The following is an 18,440-nucleotide window of genomic DNA, read 5'->3' as shown; positions in this document are numbered from 1 at the left end:
AGTTACATTGACACCCGACCATGCCCTTCCGGACCTCCACTTTTTATTGTGAGGCTGTGTACATCACAATGTATTCACGTAAATTAACTCTCTGCTCCACAGTGTTTCAATTATTTTCAACACAAAAAGCGCTCCTTACTAGTATGATAAACATAATTATGCTTTTGTGGTAATTACCAACTAAAACCAAGCGCGGTAGTGCAGGGTTAGCTCGCTGGATTTGCATCAGGGAGAATTGTGGCTCAAATTCTCGTCCGACCACCGAGATTTAAATTTTTACTGATTTTCCTGTATCGCTTATAGGTGAATGCCGATATGGTTCTTTTGAAAGACCATGCCTGTCCGAAAAAACAGATACTATCTTCATATAGTTAAGGCTAACCGGCCATTGACCTTCTTCTTCTGTGCTGGACGCAAATGCATTGCCATAACTCGGTAAGATTGTCTGCCGCGAGTAATGGAGTGTAATGGGTAGGGGCACTACGAATGTAGTGTGTGGACATCAAGTTGGGAATGTGGATCTCACGGGGAACGTGCAAGGGATCAATCCCTGCAGTCGCACTATCCTCTGTGCCCTCGGTGGCTCAGATGGATAGAGCGTCTACCATGCAAGCAGGAGATCCCGGGTTCGAGTCCTAGTCGGGGCAGACATTTTCAACTGTCCCCGTTGATGTATATCAACACCTGTCGACAGCTTAGGGTCTTGATTTAATTATCATTTCATGCTAAGAGAGCTACATGTTAACCGATGGTAGCTGTTCTTTCGGACATGTCCAAAAGAACAGATACCATCTTCATATTCTAAATAATAGGTTGTGGGAGAGACGGCTATGAGTCCATGGATGAATTCCCTGGACTCTATATTCTGCAGACCTAGCCCCAATGGACTTACTCGTGGGAGCATTTGGAAAGCATTGTACAACGAGCCCTGGTAAGAGTTACAAAGAGTCCTCGAACCTACGTTGTCGAAGGCTGTGAAACCATATACGTGTCTCCAAGTATAAGCCAACACAAAAAATACATCAAGGTATTACGGGATTCAGTAGGACTTTCGGTTGATATGTCAGTGTTGACAGAGCATATGCTTTAACATTTCATGAAAGCAACACCTTCATGTGGTGTAGCGGTATATTATGCTCCTCTGTGTCTCCCATTGTTAACGTACTGGGGTATGGGAAATGAGTCTTAAAATGGAAAGAAAGCCTTTTCTGAGCTATATCTACACAACAAACACACATACTTCCAGTACATATGGGTAAAATATCCTGAAAGATTGGCAATGCCTTTTTGTTGCGTTTCGTGTAGAATAAATCTTACTACGTCGAGTCCTGACGTCTGCTTGATAGTGTATGATAGTGTCCCTAGTCATCAACATTAGAGGGCATACAACACTCAGTCGCATGCACTCTTATGTTGGAAGTGGTTGTCACAACTCTTGAAGGGTTTTTCTCGGTGACGGTTCATTGCAGTCATTACCTTCTCTAAAATAAAACTGAAAAGAAGCGCAGAAAGTCAATTTCCCCTTCTCACAGCGGTATCGCAAAGGGTTCTGAAATATCGTTCATGAATGAAAGAGAATGAAAATAAAGTATCACATGGTGTGGTTTTAGTGACTTTCCTATCACTGTTGCGTGGCTGAGGGATCACTTCAGTAGATACGTTTTTGCAGTATGTATTCTTAGTATAGGCACGGTCGCACCCACGTGGCTAAGCGATCACTTCCATATATAAGGTTTACAAGAAAGAAGTTGTATTACCAAAAGACAATTATGAATCACCTTCATCGGGAAGGAAACGCAAGCACTCTTGCCATTCTTCACTTGGCACCGTGAATATACCTTTTTCTCTGCCTCCGCAAATACAGAACTCTGTTCAGAGCTCTTTCTTTCATCAGTCCTCAGCTTTAAAGAGATTTCTAAAGCATTCAGCTTCATCCATCATTTTGGTTTTGCATTGCTAGGCGCAATTTTCATCTTTCTGTTCGTGCCTTTTATCAGCTACCATCCTAAACCTCTTCCCACATTGACTATCTTGTAAGACATATAACTTAAATCGGTAAGATCGTTTTCAGGTGGTCGTTAGCTCCAGGTGTTCACAAGGAGCTTAAAGTGCTCAACAGAACACCCGTCGACACCTACCTGTTCGTTAATCTCAATACAAATGCATGACAGTTCTGCACAGCAGATATATCGTTCTTGGGTTGCACATGCTTTCGGTGTAGTACACAAAAAGTATTTCGTCCCCTTCGACTGCCAGCCAAAATCCTCATTCAGCAAGTTCTTTACATTTGCTTTCATTACAAGCAATCATAAACTTTATACGGGTAAAGCCTTGAGAAATTAATTCCAATGTGCAAAAGCGCCAATAATCCGTTATTAATTGCAAAGCGTCCCGGAGATGGTGGTGTCTTTTCCTTATCATTAATCCCCTTTTCATAAGACGTTAAACAATATTTAACAGCCATCAAGTATCTCCGGGTTTGATGCCTTATATTTTCACCTCTGTGTCTTACATCCAAGAAAAAACGTCCCGTCATCGACAAGTCACTGGAGACGGAACACACGCTCGGACTGCGAAGGAAACAGGAAGTGTTTCTTTAAAGAAACCATCCCGCAATTTGCCTAAGTGTTTATGGAAATCACGGAAAATTTAAATCTATACGACTGTACGGGAATTTGAGTCTCTGTCCTCGCGAATACGAGACCATTGCCTGAGCAATTGTCTTCCGTCAAAATCTGTTTTGTCCAGCAAGTGTAGTGGTAGCGTCTACGACAGTTAATCAAGAAGTCCTGGGTTTTCACTTTCATCACTGCTTAAAATTTTGAATGAAAATCATCAGCAATGGTAACCGAACACTTTCAAAATAAGCAATCACCCTCGTTCAGGCAACGAACTTGTCCGAGAGAGCTGAGGAGCAGATACAGGTTCAAGCCACACACCTGCCCCTGTGTTGGGAAGCTGCGCCAAAAATCAGAAGAATCGGCAATGGTCGACGGCATGAGGATGTAGAAAGCAATGGAAACCACTGTATGTTTACCCACAGAACACGTAGCCTTCACTGGAAAGAAAGTTTCGTATTAGTTCTCCATTTGTATACCCAGGAGAAGACAGCTAGTAGGGAGGTCACCAAGGGAGAAGGTTTGAGTTACCAACGAAAGGTCTAAATGCGGTAAGAAAATTAGAAAATCTGAAAACGTAAAGGCAAGAGCTCAATCTGTACATAGTGGGTGTCAGTGAAGTGAAAGCGAAGCAAGACACGGAACTGACGTCAGATTCAGATAGCAACAATAGCAGAAAAGTGATGTAGAGAGAGTGGGATTCGTTGTGCATATGAAGGTACGCCAAAGAAGGAGCTACTGTGAACAGTTCAATAATAGCGTTATTCACATCACAATCGACAGTAAAACAACAGCGATAATACTTCCCTTCGCCGGCCGGTGTGGCCGTGCGTTTGTAGGCGCTTCAGTCTGGAACCGCGAGACCGCTACGGTTGCAGGTTCGAATCCTGCCTCGGGCATGGATGTGTGTGATGTCCTTAGGTCAGTTAGGTTTAAGTAGTTCTAAGTTCTAGGGGACTGATGACCACAGATGTTAAGTCCCATAGTGCTCAGAGCCATTTGAACCATTTGAACTTCCCTTCGCCACAATAAGACTATCAAGAAAAAGATAAATTTTATCAGGATACTGAAAGAGTAACTCAGTAGGTAAAGAATGATCGAAGCTTAAGAGTCGTGGGGAATTGGAACGCTGTGGTGGGGGGATTGGAACTCTGTAGTGGAGTAAACCATAGGCAATAGAGCTACGGGAGAATATGGGGTCGATAGTAGCAATGAGAGAGGAGAATACATTCCGCAATAAATGTCAATTAGTAACAGCGAATACACGTTCAAATGTCCGCCTGCTTAGCTGGGTGGTAACGTGCTCGCCTTCCATGCAGCCGGGCCCGGGTTCGATTCCCGGCCGGGTTGGAGATTTTCTCCCCTCAGGGACTGGATGTTGTGTTGTCCTCCTCATCATTTCATCCTCATTATCGGCGCACAAGTCTCCCAACGTGGCGTCGACTGAAATAAGACTAGCAGTCGGCGGCGGAACTTCCCCAGATGGGGCCTCCCGGTCAACGATGCTACACGCTCATTTCCACGTTCAAATATCACAAGGGATGGACTTATTCTTGGAAAAGACTTGGAGACACGGGAAGATGCCAGATGTATGACATCAAGGTCAAACTGAAAATCGGAAATCAGATTCTTAGTTATAAGGCGTACCTAGGACAAGATATAGACTCAGATCAAAATTTTGTAATACTGAATAGTAGGCCGAAGTTTAAGGAATCGTACGGAATAATCGCTTTGGAAAGAAGTAGGGTGCTGAAGTACTGAGGAATAATGATGTGCGTTTGGCGCCCTCTGAGTCTGTAGATACTCGACCAAGACTTGCACTGCAGGCAGTTGCCAGTTAGACTACATAAAAAGTTTCTACTTGGCTTGAACACATGAGTTTAGTGCGCAATTCAGACAGAATTATTATTGGACCGATCTTCTCCCTTTGAGCCATACCTTCTAATAGGTTTTTGGACAACATACCTAAACTTCTTTTTTTTTTTAAAGTGAATTGGCATGGGACAAGTATGACGATGCGTTGTTGATGACAACAGTATTCTTGACTGACAAAACCGGTCCAAAAATCTAAATTCATTTGATTTCTAACTTTGGGAATGTTAAAAAGTAAGGTGCACACAAACAATTCCCATCAATTCGTAGAGATAGAAGACAGTATTCGCCTTGTGATTTCAAGAATTTCGGCAGCCAAAATTCGATTAGTGTTTGGCAATATTTTCTGAAATTGTGATGCTGTTCTTAGCGCAGAGCAACTCCTAGTTTATACTCAACTCACGGAAGACGCGACTAGCCAACTGGGAGAGCTGTAGAAGGAAATAAGATATAATGGTTTTTGGCGTCGTTACAGAACACAGTGATCATACTTAATATTTTAATTAAAACGGTGCAGATCGCAATAGTTTTTCACTTTTTAAACTTATTAATTTTGTTAAATCAGAATTTAAAACAAATATCTATTGTGATGTTGACTGCTTTTTATTGGAAGTGTAATAGCCGATGCACATCCCATGCTAAGTGTAGAAACACCCTTACGTCGTACATGGACACCGTATGTTTTCTCCCTTTTACAGACTTTACCCTTCGTAAGATGTCTTTCTACGACTTTTTGTCAATTTTTATTTTTGCAGACCTGTTTTTAGATGCCACAATTAGTACACAGGAACAACTATGAAGGCAATGTTTTACTCTGTCTTCCGTAGATTGATAATAATAATTATGTCTTGCTGTTACGCCCATTCCGTTTTATCCTGACGGTCATATTACATAACGTTTCGCCCAGTCTTCGCTCCTACAGCATAATCATTAAACTTTAAATCCGAGAGAAGCGAAACTAAAGAAGAAACGTATTTGGAGATTTTTCCCTTTTTTGATTTTTGATACTATGTATTTTCTCTGCCATTAACAAGTTTTTCTGGACGATATGGTCGTGCTGCTGGAAATAATGGAAATTACGTTACCGGCGACGGAAAGTTTATGAAACGAGAAGACTCTAATGTTTTAGAATATTTACAGAAGGTGGACAAAAATACGGAAAATCTCGAGAAATAGAAGCTTGAAAATAGACGGAGCTGCTGCAAGCCTGCACCTTGCATTGTTGTATTTGACAACGAACTGCACCTGCGCAATGTCCCCAATACGCTGTAAGTGTCAGGCGTGGTCAGAACACAGTTTTGTGTAGTTAAGAGTGTGTCGGAGCTCAGAGCACTCGAACGTCGGCAAACTGTTGGTGCTCGTATGGGGCTGTTCTCGTAACGAAGGGCGCCAAAGTGTTGGTGTCTCAACAGACATCGAATCGATGATTTAAACCGTGTACAGGGAAAGGGGAAAAACATCATCTGGTAACTCAAACAACGCGGACGAAAGCGTATGTTGAGGGATCGTGACAGACGGTCATTGAAGAGAATTGTGACGAAAAATAAAAGCATAGCATCTGCAAAAGTTTCTGCAGGATTGAATGTCGCACTCGCGAATCCTGTCAGCGCCAAAAGAACACGAAGGAAGCTCCGTAACATGGGCCAACTGGAATTCAAACGCCAGTCATCTGTGATGCAAATGACCGTAACAGATAAATGTGGTGCCGAAGCCATGAAACCTGGATTACGGAGCAATGGAGGAATGCTATTTGGTCGAATGAGTCTTGATGCATAGCGTTTCCAAGTTCTGGCCGAGTTTACGTCCAAGAGTGGAAGATGACAGGAGTTCGGTGATGATTTGGGCAGCCGTATAGTAGTATTCGATGAACCCCATCGGTACTCTGCAAGGTCGTTTTCCTGACAAGAATTACGTGACTATTTCGCCAGATGAGGTCCATCCCGTAGTACAATGTTTGTTCTCCTGTGTTGACGCCGTGTTCCAAGATGTCAGACGCCAAGTTCACGAACCCCTTATCATCGAGGACTATTTTTGTGAGCAGGAGGATGGATCGTCCAATCTCCTCTGATCCCCACAGTCACCAGACCTCATTATTACGCAGCCTTTGTTGTCTACTTCGGAGGCAATAATGCATGATCGCTTGCTCCACTACCACCGTTACCTGGACTTGGCACTATTTTGCGGTAAGATTCTGTTTAAAACCATACAGAAATTGTGTTTACCCATTTCGAGACTACTGGCAGCTCTTTTGAATACCAGTTGTTTTCCTCCACCGTATTACGCGTGTAGTTGGGTAGTGTGTTCGACGTTTCCGTAATTTGTCCACTTCCTGTACATTGCACTGCCTTGTAATATCCATCACAAATTTATTTTGGTAACTTAGATTTTGCAGGTTATACACCAACATGTACAATGTTTAGCAGCACTTGACTTCATACTCAGTCACTTTAAATAAACATTGTACGTAACTAAAAAGAATAATACACTGAAGCGCCAAAGAAACTAGTATAGGCATGCGTATTCAAATACAGAGACATGTAAACAGGCGGAATACGGTGCTGCCGTCAGCAACGTCTAAATACGACACCAGGTGTCCGGCGCAGTTATTAGATCGGTTATTGCAGCTACAATAGCAGGTTAACAAGGCATCAAGGTTTATTATGTTTGTTTGTGTACGGTCCATTTTTTTATAACTTGCATATGCTAAACCTTTTGTAAAGTTGAGGAAAGTCTATTGAAACATCAAAACTTTAGTAACTTGGAAGCTGAATTTTATTTAGTGCTTAGATTTAGCACCTTCCCGGTATTCTATATGGAGACTCTGTTGCAACAGCCCGGTAGCTAGGGCGTAGATTTTCGTTACGTTATTGTCTTAGCAGTCCGGGTAGTTGGTAGCATTACTATTGCGTGTCACTTCTGCAGTTATTGGGCTCATGGGACCAGGCTGTTTCAGAGGGTCCAGCCGGCCTGGCAGGCACTGTAACGGAACATTGCTTCAAAGCTCAAACAGTGTCTTCCAGAATTACTGGTATAGACGGCGTGACAGAAGTCATGGGACGGCACTAAATGTGATGCCGGTCGTTGGCTGCTGGGGCCTCTGCGGTGCGTTTGTCTCCGTACTCCGAACAGAAACTGGTCCCCGACGTTCTCACATTCAAATAGGCGGCGGTTTGACTCACAGTAGACGTCGGTCGCCCCGTATGGCTCTACGGGAGGAACGCGATGCCATTTCGTCAAACAACTGCGGTCGTCCTGCGCCGCGATTCATGAATGTGGAAATATTGTCTCTGCGGTACTGCAGATAAACCTGAGATGCTGTTGATCTTGGAAATACGAATTATTGTGTGATCTCCTGTATTCCACGTCCCATGCGTCTTGTAGCTGTTATTATTTAAGCACAAAGTCTATTAATGGGGGCAGATCATGGTAAACTGATATTCATGATTTTTCTTCTATAAAACAAAAAATAAATTACAAAACTAACTTTAGACCTTTATTGTACACACTCAGGGGTGTATTACGTGTTTTTAATGAAAAAATTGCACTTAGATGACACAACACGACATTAACGAAAGGCCTTCGCAGAGTGCGAGGGTGGTTAGTGGGAGCTCCGAACACTACAATATTCAGCCCAGACCAAAATTTCAAAAACTGGTTTGTAACGTAGTAGGTAGGCATATAAAGAACTGGTTTTAACACAATGGTGACACTTTGAAATAAAAGTGAATCAATTTTTCCGACAAAAGAGTCATTATGAAAAGATACACCAAAAATAGAATCCTACGTACTGCAGTAGAAAAAAAAAACCGATGCACACGTTGGAAAAAGGTATAATGTAACAGCTTGTATATTTTACAAATTATAGCTCCCGCCAACCAAAAGTTTTGTTTTGAAAAAACAAGCGTTTAAAGTTTCAAATTGTGTTTTTGTTTTAAATATTTAGATTGAACAAACATTTATTCGCCACCGTACATTTGGGCTTTTTTTCGTCAGTATCGGAACACCTTCATTTTGACGAAATTATGTATATGAACTGGCTTCCTCTTACCAATCGAAGCGTTCTTTGCGTGGTTCAAATGGCTCTGAGCACTATGGGACTTAACCTCTGAGGTCATCAGTCCCCTAGAACTTAGAACTACTTAAACCTAACTAACCTAAGGACATCACACACATTCATGCCCGAGGCAGGATTCGAACCTGCGACCGTAGCGGTCGCGCGGTTCCAGACTGTAGCGCCTAGAACCGCTCGGCCACCCCGGCCGGTGTTCTTTGCATGATTGGGATTACCTTTTGAACCTTTTCTATCCGTATAAATACGTCTGTCTGTCACTTTCAAGCGTTCATGTTTTACTTCGTATAAAAAATATAGGAAATGACAAGTTAAGCAGACGCGAGACAAGCACATGGTTTTCGACTGTTTACTATAAGTGAACTATGTTACGAAGAGAAATATTGTTGAGAAAAGTATTTTCGTTGGTACTAATGCCCTCTGTAATACCATGAGAAATTGGCAAGCCCCCTGACCCGTAGGTAACTATTATAGTATTACATCGGTTGCATTCGAGCGCACGGATGCGCCACACTTCCATGCTTTAAATCACAGTTTCAAGATATTTTAGCTTTTATGCCACAGTTTGCTTGAATGAATCTTAAGAACAGACTGCCTAAGGAACGTTTTAAGCCAATAAAAAAATTTGGCAAAAAAATATCTACCCTGCCTACCCTCTTAACTGGGGCTACGTACTTCCCTGTTCACTGCACACCTGTCTCTAGCTGACTGCTCATATATCGTGTAAACAGTTGGGGCATGTGCAACTTTTAGTCGCAAGATTTAGGCGCCATACACGCCACATCTTGATATCGGACAACCGTTCCTGCGATGTTTGGCCACTCAGCTTTAAAAAAAAGGGAAGAAAAGCGTCCGAGATGGTTCCGCCTTACCCCAACAAATAATTTACGTGGAACATACATGTAAGTACTTTTTTCTGGTGAGTTTGTTTGAAATACCACACACTGTTCACCGTCTGTAAAGATGCTAAATGATGCCAGCAGTCTACAGCAACTGAATTATTGGTCTCTAAACGACAGTATGGACTTGCAGTGGCGGTTGTAGATTCTCGTCCCGATCACGAAACAGAACTCTGCTTAAATATTCGAACTTCATCAACTGTTCATTACAAAAAGTTGTATATAGCCGACTACGCTCGATAAACAGTGATATTAGGCCCTACCAATCCGCGCTCGGTGACTGAAGAGAGGTTTGCTGACCACGGATCATCTATAGCTATCACTTTGTCGCTCTGGATTTCATGTCGGAGATCGCAATTCATAGTATGTATTGTTTGGTCACTGACAATAAATATGACAATTGGGATTACTACTACTTTTCTGAAATGGATTTTAACACAATAATTTCACATAATAACGAATGTCACTTCATTTTGTTTAATTAATCTTTCAGCGTCAAATAAGGAAATTACAGATAAAATTGAATTTTTAATAACGTTAATAACGTATGAGAGCCAGCAAGTTCTGCAGGTGAATGTTTATTTGCGATCTCTAACTATACGGCCGAGCAGCGCTCCGATCATAGCTGATGTCACCAGCCTCCAGTGTCGGAAGTCTCTTTGTATGACACAAAGAGTGACCCAATGAACTTGCACGTTACGTAATATCTTGAATCTAAAATTCTACTGCGTTCACTCTACAATTATTCAAAAATTAACGAAGATGGTATATTCCCTCTGCCAAATAGGAAAGCAAATGCTCCTATCACTTACCAGTTATGCTTCCTTCTCTCTTCCTTCCTCTATGAGTCACGACACCTTCCTTTCCCTTATGTCCACTAACTGTATATTATCATATTGCTCTTTCTTGCCCTCCTCCACCCCCTGCTCTCATGCCCATTGCTGCAAGCGCTCACACGTAAAACCTACCTTCCCATAATTTCAATATATTGTTGTAGTTATCATGAACGAATATAAACTATGTGTGTTTTTTATCTGTACTATAGTAAGTTTTAATATCTGAATTTAGTATAACATGCCCATCGTAATATATGTGATGTAACGTACGCAGAATACCTGGTTAGGAGTAAGAGAGCTTCTGATGACTATAATTTTAGTAAGTTAAACAAATAAATAATTAAAAAAATACTTCAGAGAGCACAGACCGATATTGCTTCGGGAATTCTCCTGCAAGTGCCTCAGGTGCCCGCATCAATCGCTGTTCGTTGATGATGGACGATATCCGCTGAATTTCGCGGTACAAGTATTGATGTCTTTCTGCTGTTTATCTTCTGAATGATTTTTTTTAATAAAGTGATTCCAGTATGGTTAGCATAGCTTTATAGTAATTAATTTTACGAGAGGCGTTCAGTAAGTAACACAACACATTTTTTTCCCTAAAAGCAGGCTGGTTTGATTCAGGATTCTAATACACCATATTATTCCCCAAACTTTTTGCTGAAAAATCCTATTTCTCAACATCATCTCCATCCAATGCAACAGCCTTACCCCACCTTACTGCAAGGGCCCTTATGTTCTAAATGTTCAAATGTGTGTGAATTCCTAAGGGATCAAACTGCTGAGGTCATCGGTCCCTAGACTTACACACTACTTAAACTAACTTACGCTAAGAACAACACACACACCCATGCCCGAGGGGGGACTCTAAACTCCGGCCGGAGGGGCCGCGCAGTCCGTGACATGGCGCCTCAAACCGAGCGGCCACTCCGCGTGGCTAGGTGCCGTATGCCCTCATGGTAACACTCTACAGGTCTACGACGGAGCCAACGTCTTGCTGCATTAGTAACGTCCCCATCATGCATCTATCGCTTCCCGCAAAGTGCATCCCTTATTGGACCAAACAGATGGGAGCTCTCTGTGGTCTTCTGATAGGCGGTTAGGAACGCAGCAGGCGCACACCTGTGGGTACCCCAACTGATGGACCAATGTGTCAGCACTACCAACTGCAACGTCCAATTGAACAGCGAGGTGTCTGATTATGATACGTCGATCATCTCGAATGAGAGTGTCCGCACGTTGCGACACTGCAGGACTCACAGCTGTGTGTGGCTGGCCGTCACGCGGGGAGATCGGACAGGTTTGCGCGACGCTGTTGCGATGCTGACATACGCCTAGCCCAACGACTCATCGTGCGTTGTTCACTGCCATATTTCCTTTAACACTCTGCAAGTGCCTATGAATATCTGCGATGCTCTGCTTTTCCACGAAAAGAAACTCAGTGACAGGTCTCTGTTTGGAGCGCACCTCCATTACAGCCGCCACAGTGAAGGCTACGTGTAGAGCCGCTATCTATAGGTACTTCAGTTAACGATAGGGGCTGAAGCGGGAATATTCCGCGCTGTCCCGTAAAAAATTCCGCATTTTTTTTCAACTAAAACTGACGGAAAGAGTGTGTTGCATCACTTATTGAACGCCCTCGTATTAATAGTTGATATTTAACGTTATTCACGTTACCGCCTCTTTGTGTGGAAGTGCTAGAGAAGTATGTGCTTAGCAGAAATATAGGGGAGGGAAAGGATCCACCTTGGTACAACAAACAAATTCGGAAGTTGCTGAGAAAGCAGAGAATTTTGCACAGTCGTTTTAAACATAGTCACTGCCCCACTCACAAACAGAAATAACGCGAAATGAAAGCAGCTGTCGGGAGGACAACGAGAGGTTCTTTTAACGAATTTGAAAGCATTATTTTATCTGCAGATTCTAAAAATAACCCCAAAAAATTTTGGCCGTACGTAAAATCTATGCTTCTCTTGCTGACAGTACGGGTAATGTAACTGACGATGATAAACTGAAGGCCGAAATTCTAAACCTAGCTTTCAAAAACTCGTTTACGGTAGAGGACTGCAGCACCATTCCCCCTTTCAATTATAGAACAAACGCAAGGATCGCTGACATAGTGTTTAGTGTATCTGGTATTGTAAAACAGTTAAGATCCTTAGAAGCCAGGAAGGCATCTGGCCGAGACGGTATCCCCGTAAGATTTTATGTTGACTATGCTACAAATATAGCACAATTCTTATCCATCATCTATCAGAGATCATTGGAACAGCGGAAATTTCCACGGGACTGGAAGAAGGCCCAGGTCATAGCAATCTATAAAAAGGGTAGAAAATCGGATGCACATAATTACCGGCCAATTTCACTGACATCGATTTGTTGTAGCATCATGGAACACATTTTGTGTTCGCACGTAATGACCTTTCTAGACTCTGAGAAGCTCATCTGCAGAAACCAGCACGTTTTTAGGAAACAGCGGTCATGCGAGACACAGCTGGCCCTCTTTGTGCATGATATACAACACTCTCTAGATACCGGCTCCCAGGTTGATGCCATATTCCTCGACTTTCGAAAGGTGTTCGACTGAGATCCGTACTGTCCCTTGCTCCGAAAAGTGCGCGCTTATAGTTTATCCGATGACATATGTGGTTGGATAGAAAGTTTTCTAACAGACAGGGAGGAGTGTGTCGTCCTGAACGGGGGACTTCAACAGAAACAAGGGTAACTTGAGGTGTGCCCCAGGGCAGCGTAATAGGTCCGCTGCTTTTTGCGATTTACATAAACGATCTGGTTGATGGTATTCACAGCGGCAATAGACTGTTTGCCGATGATGCTGCAGTCTACAGGAAAGTAATATCAAACGCAAGTTGTGAACAAATCAATGAGCATTTGCAGAAAATAAATGTGTGGTGTCATGACTGGCAGTTATCTGTCAATATTAGTAAGTGTAACCTACTGCGTATAACAAGGCGAAATTCCCCATTAATGTACGAGTACAAAGTAAATGCCCAGTCTTTGGAAGCGGTTAACATCCGACAAGTACCTGGGTGTGACTATTCTAAATGATCTCGAATCGAATGATCAGATTACACAAGTAACGCGTAAGGCAAACTCTAGATTGCGGTTTATTGGTAGAATACCGAAGCGATGCAGTCCTTCAACAAAGGAAATATCTTACAATACGTTAGTTCGTCCAGTCTTAGAGTATTGTTCGTCTGTATGGGACCCTTACCAGTTGGGTCTGATTCAAGAGACTGAGAAGGTCCAAAGAAGAGCGGCAAGATTCGTGACTGGTACATTTAGCCATCGTGAGAGCGTTACAAATCTCATAGAAAGTTTGAAGTGGGAGACACTTTCAGATAGGCGACGCGCTAAACGGAAGGGGCTGCTCACTAAATTCCGAAATCCGATCTTCACCGAGGATGTACAGGATGAAACGTATTTAAACCGACAAACTCTGGGAGGTTGTAGGAGACATCAGAACAAATATTTTTCCTTAATGTCATTTTTTCTCATGAGGATTATTTACACCGGTGGAGGCCGTATTACGCTCTTCAGTTGTTAGAGGCCGTATTACGATCTTCAGTTGTTAGAGGGCGTATTACGCTTTTCAACTGTAGGCAACTGCTGTCCACCAGTGTAGTAGTGCATTGTCTCTGTTTACTAATGGAGCGAGTACGCTGATATGGTTGGTACGTACTACATAGCGCACCACAACGGACGAGCTGCATAGCCAGTTTATCGAAAACAATATCCTAATCGCCGTATCCCGCATCATACGACCTTTGCTGCTGTGTACCAACGTCTGCATGAGACCGGGTCATTTACTAGATTACCTGGACAAGGACGCCGTCGCACGGTAAGAACGCTGCAATTTGAGGAAGCTGTCTTGCAGCATGTGGAACGGGATTCTTCAATCAGCACTCGTGCAATTGCACGTAACATGGGGACGAATCAGACGAATGTAAGAACAGTCCTTCGAGAGCAATTGTTACGTCCATTTAACTTACAGCGTGTCCACAACCTGGGACCAGTTGATTATCCACCCAGAGCACAGTTTCCGCAGTAGTACCTGGAACAGTGTGAAATGCATCCTACATTTCCATCCTCTGTGTTTTTACCGACGAAGCAACCTTCGGGCGTGATGGCGTCTTCAACATGCACAATTCGCATGTTTGAAGTGAGGATAACCCACATGCCACAGTTACTAGCGCTCATTAAGTGCGGTTCTTCGTTAATGTGTGGGTCGGTGTTGTTGGGAACTGTTTAATTGGGCCGTATCTGCTACCTAGGCCATTAAATGGCAGGCACTATTACAATTTTCTCGCCAGAGCATTGCCAGAATTGCTGGAAGACGTCCCGCTCCCTACAAGACAGCGCATGTGGTTCCAACACGACGGGGCGCCGGCACATATCAGTCGTCGTGTGCGTCGATTCCTGCACCGACGGTTCCCACAAACGTGGACTGACAGAGGTGGTCCTGTACCATGGCCTGCTCGATCGCCAGATATGTCCCCTCTGTACTTTTTTGTGTGGAGAGAGATGCGCAACCTTGTTTGTGTAACTCCTGTTGCATCATAAGAGGATCTGATTGCTCAGATAGTAGTAACAGCAGCAGGAAGAATTCAGGATACTCGTGTGGTTTTTGCACGTGTCAGACAGAACATGATCCGACGGTGTAAACTTTGTTTACGTGTCAATGGATCTACTGTAATTGAAATTGGGTTGTGTTAATGTATTGTGTCTTGGTCATAAAAAAATGGAAAAGTGTTTGATGGTTTAATTAATTTGCCGCCTGAGAAATCTTCCTCTACCGGTTTAAATACTCCTCATAGGAAAAAATGACATTAGGGAAAAATATTTGTTTTGATGTCCCCTACAACCTCCCAGAGTTTGTCGGTGGGCGGAGAGGTGTGGCGGGGGGGGGGGGGGGGGGAGGGGGGTGAAATATGACTTTGGCGCGAATTGTGCTCTCCGCCACACACCGCTTGGTGGCTCTGAGCACTATGCGACTTAACTTCTGAGGTCATCAGTCGCCTAGAACTTAGAACTAATTAAACCGAACTAACCTAAGGACATCACACACATCCATGCCCGAGGCAGGATTCGAACCTGCGACCGTAGCGGTCACGCGGTTGCAGACTGAAGCGCCTTTAACCGCACGGCCACACCGGCGGGCCCGCTTGGTGGCTAGCGGAGTATATACGTAGATGTAGATGTAGAGTCTCCACTGTCTGTGCTAGTCCATCATCTTCCACGGTGCATGTAGCCTACCTACCACCTGTCGTTGTGGAGTGGAGTGGGGAACCTTCTCTACCTTCCCTATTGTTTGTGACTATAGTTCAATTCTTTTATCTTGGCGGTTCGCGCATGCCCGCCCAGACGCGGGAGATTGCTGCGTTGCCAGTCGCACACGCCAAGATAAGCAGCGCCATAGTATAGTATGGTTCGCAAACTTACGTTTAGGGGGGAGAGCGCGCAGTTTATGAAATAAAGCCACCACGGCCGCATTAACCCTTTCGCTGCTACAGAGACGTGCTCCCTGCATTCCGCGCTCTGCGCGATTTTGTCATAACTGCACTGCTCGCCTGTGCAGACACATAGTGTTCCGACTGCTTTGACACACTTTATCATTCGATTTCACAAAAACTATTTGGCCCAAAAATTTGATTTTTACACATCTTCTTGACTGATACCTTCCCCCCAAAAATGACTTAATTTTGTTTCGATGTTCAATGCAGTTATTGTGCAGCATTAAATGTAGTAAACCACTGCACGAAATTTTGAAGAGTTTACAGAGGTAAAAGTCAACAGCGCATACTTTCCATATGGTTGATTTCAGTTGCCACTAGAAATTTCAAAAAATTACATTCAAACGAATAAAATTCATGAAGTAACACACTTCGATATTGTTTTTAAATAAAGAAAATATTAAGCACAGAACAAGGTATGAACTCGAAACCTTTCGCTTCGTAGCTAAACACTTTAACCATTACGCTAACGCAGCACGTCACTCACTATAGATACTGGAGGACTTTAAACGTGGACGCAAAATACCGACAAATACTGTTGGTATGACTATGAATTACTCACGTTTCGTCGAAGTACAATAGGAAATAAACAATTACCGCTGTTCTTTATTGCGAAACAGCGGTTAGTGAGAATGATACAAACACCTTTCCTTGGTATCGCCTGAATTGGGAGGCATATTGCTTGTTTGGTTTAATTAATTAATTAATAGAACATGAAGCAACTGGTATAAAGAATGCTTTTTCCGAAGTTTCTTTAAAAGAAATTCTGCTATCAAGACATTGCTTTCGCTCAGTTACTTTATTTATGACTGAACGTTTCTAAAACTGAAGACACTCGTCCGTGCTGTGTACTGCAGTCGAGCTCTGGCAACGTCGTTCTCTGTTCATTGGCTGACTGTGTTTTGTGACGTCAGATGCGCAGAACGAACCTAAACTCGGCCGCCGTCATAAATGACGCGCACTTTAGTGCTGGTACAGAAGCGGGCATAGCCCTGCATGAAATGCCCGCTATGCGGCACGCACTCGGCAAGTTGCAGGCACGCTGCGTGTACGCACCTCTCATGAGCACCTTGCGCAGGCTGCGGCGCACGGCGGTGCAGTTCCAGCGGCGGTTGCGGAACTGGAATTGGCACTCGCGCGTGCCCAGCGCCACCCCCTTGGAGATCTCCTTGAGCAGCGCCGGCTCCTTGCGGCAGATCTCGGCCAGCCTGCCGCGCAGCCGCCGCGTCTTCTTGCAGATCATGGTCGGGTCCAGCACCACGTGACTGCCCGCGGCCCTGCCGGCAGAAACGTCACAGTCTCACACAGGTGCCTCGGCAAACTGAGAAAGGCGCCCCCACTGTCTTAGAGCCCTTGTTACTCGAGCGAATTCCGTGTCTCAATCGATTTTCACGGCAAGCAGTCTACTCAGCCTGCAGTGGGACGCGAAATTGAAGCGTCACCCATCCACCAGTGTCAGCCCAGTTTACAGGTGAATATAAGTTTCATGTAGTGTTTTGTTTATGTATTTTGTAATATTTGTAATGTTTGCGAATTATCTAAAGTTTTGTATTTATTTTTATGTTTCATGTACGGAGAGGGCGGCGCAACGAACGGAGACAGCATCTTCACTGCCGGGGCCAGAGAGATAATTGCTGGCCACTAATCGTCGCGGGTCGACAGCCAAAGAGCAACAGAAGATCCTGAAACCGAGTTGTTGCGTCGTGCTTCTAAAAACTGAAAAAATAAGAATTTGTAATGTTTCTACAACAATGACGACATAGAAAGTTTAATCATGTTGTAAATTTTCAGTCCTATCTTGTCAAGGCTCATGTTCATGTCTATATGTAGTATATATGAAGATAATAAACTAGTGTATACTACAAAAGTTTGAATACGTGCTCCGAGAATTTATTTATGAAGAATTATATTAAGGAAGAAGTATTACTGATTTATTTGACAAGATTATTAATTTTTGACAACGTTCATCGCGAATTTGAGTCATAAAAGTTTATTCAATGTGGTTCTAATATTTATTAAAGCAGATAACTTGCATTAATATAATTTCTGAGAAGAAACAAACGACATCTAAATTGGAAAAAGTTTGCGCGAACCAATTGGACTGAGTGACGTAATTCTGCGCATACGACTCAAATGATGATGTTTTAATTACAGTTTCGTTCAAGAACCATTCAGAGACAACTTTAAAAAGAATTTAAATAATTTTGAAGTGTTTTGTAACTGACGTAGGTGACGAAGTCTGCACATGGTCATATGTCAAAAGAAAATCATTTATACAAAACTTACGACGTTACACTACAAGTCCCTGGCGTTTTCCTGTACTAACTCTCGTCTCTCACGAACAGTCGTTTTCGTTTACACGACAGCGCCAAAATTGTGTGTTTTGTCAGAGCAAGGACGACAACAGAATTTAGTATTGACAAAAGAAAAATCATAGCGGATATTCTTGACAAAGGTTGTATAGCTGATTTTCCACGCTCCTGAGAACTGAAAGACTAAGAAAAGCGTCATCCAAACATTTCAAAGCATCTTAATTTTATCTAATACTAGAGACGATACCCGACGTTACCCAGGTATTTATTTATAGTTGTGTGTCCATGCCTGCACTACGCAGC

General features: G+C 43.2%; 1 protein-coding gene across 1 annotated transcript in view; it reads right to left on the bottom strand.

Annotated features, from left to right (window-relative positions):
• The window catches only part of LOC126161548 (protein Wnt-6-like), a 651,979-nt gene that overhangs the window by 154,385 nt on the left and 479,154 nt on the right, over window positions 1-18,440 (bottom strand). Inside the window, exon 2 of the mRNA XM_049917481.1 lies at window positions 16,882-17,102. Coding sequence (XP_049773438.1) covers window positions 16,882-17,102 — 221 coding nt within the window. The remainder of the gene's footprint in view (window positions 1-16,881; window positions 17,103-18,440) is intronic.

Source organism: Schistocerca cancellata, chromosome 2, assembly GCF_023864275.1.
Source record: "Schistocerca cancellata isolate TAMUIC-IGC-003103 chromosome 2, iqSchCanc2.1, whole genome shotgun sequence".
NCBI lineage: Eukaryota > Metazoa > Arthropoda > Insecta > Orthoptera > Acrididae > Schistocerca > Schistocerca cancellata.
Note: the sequence above shows the minus strand (reverse complement) of the source record. Positions and strands in the feature narration are given on the sequence as shown.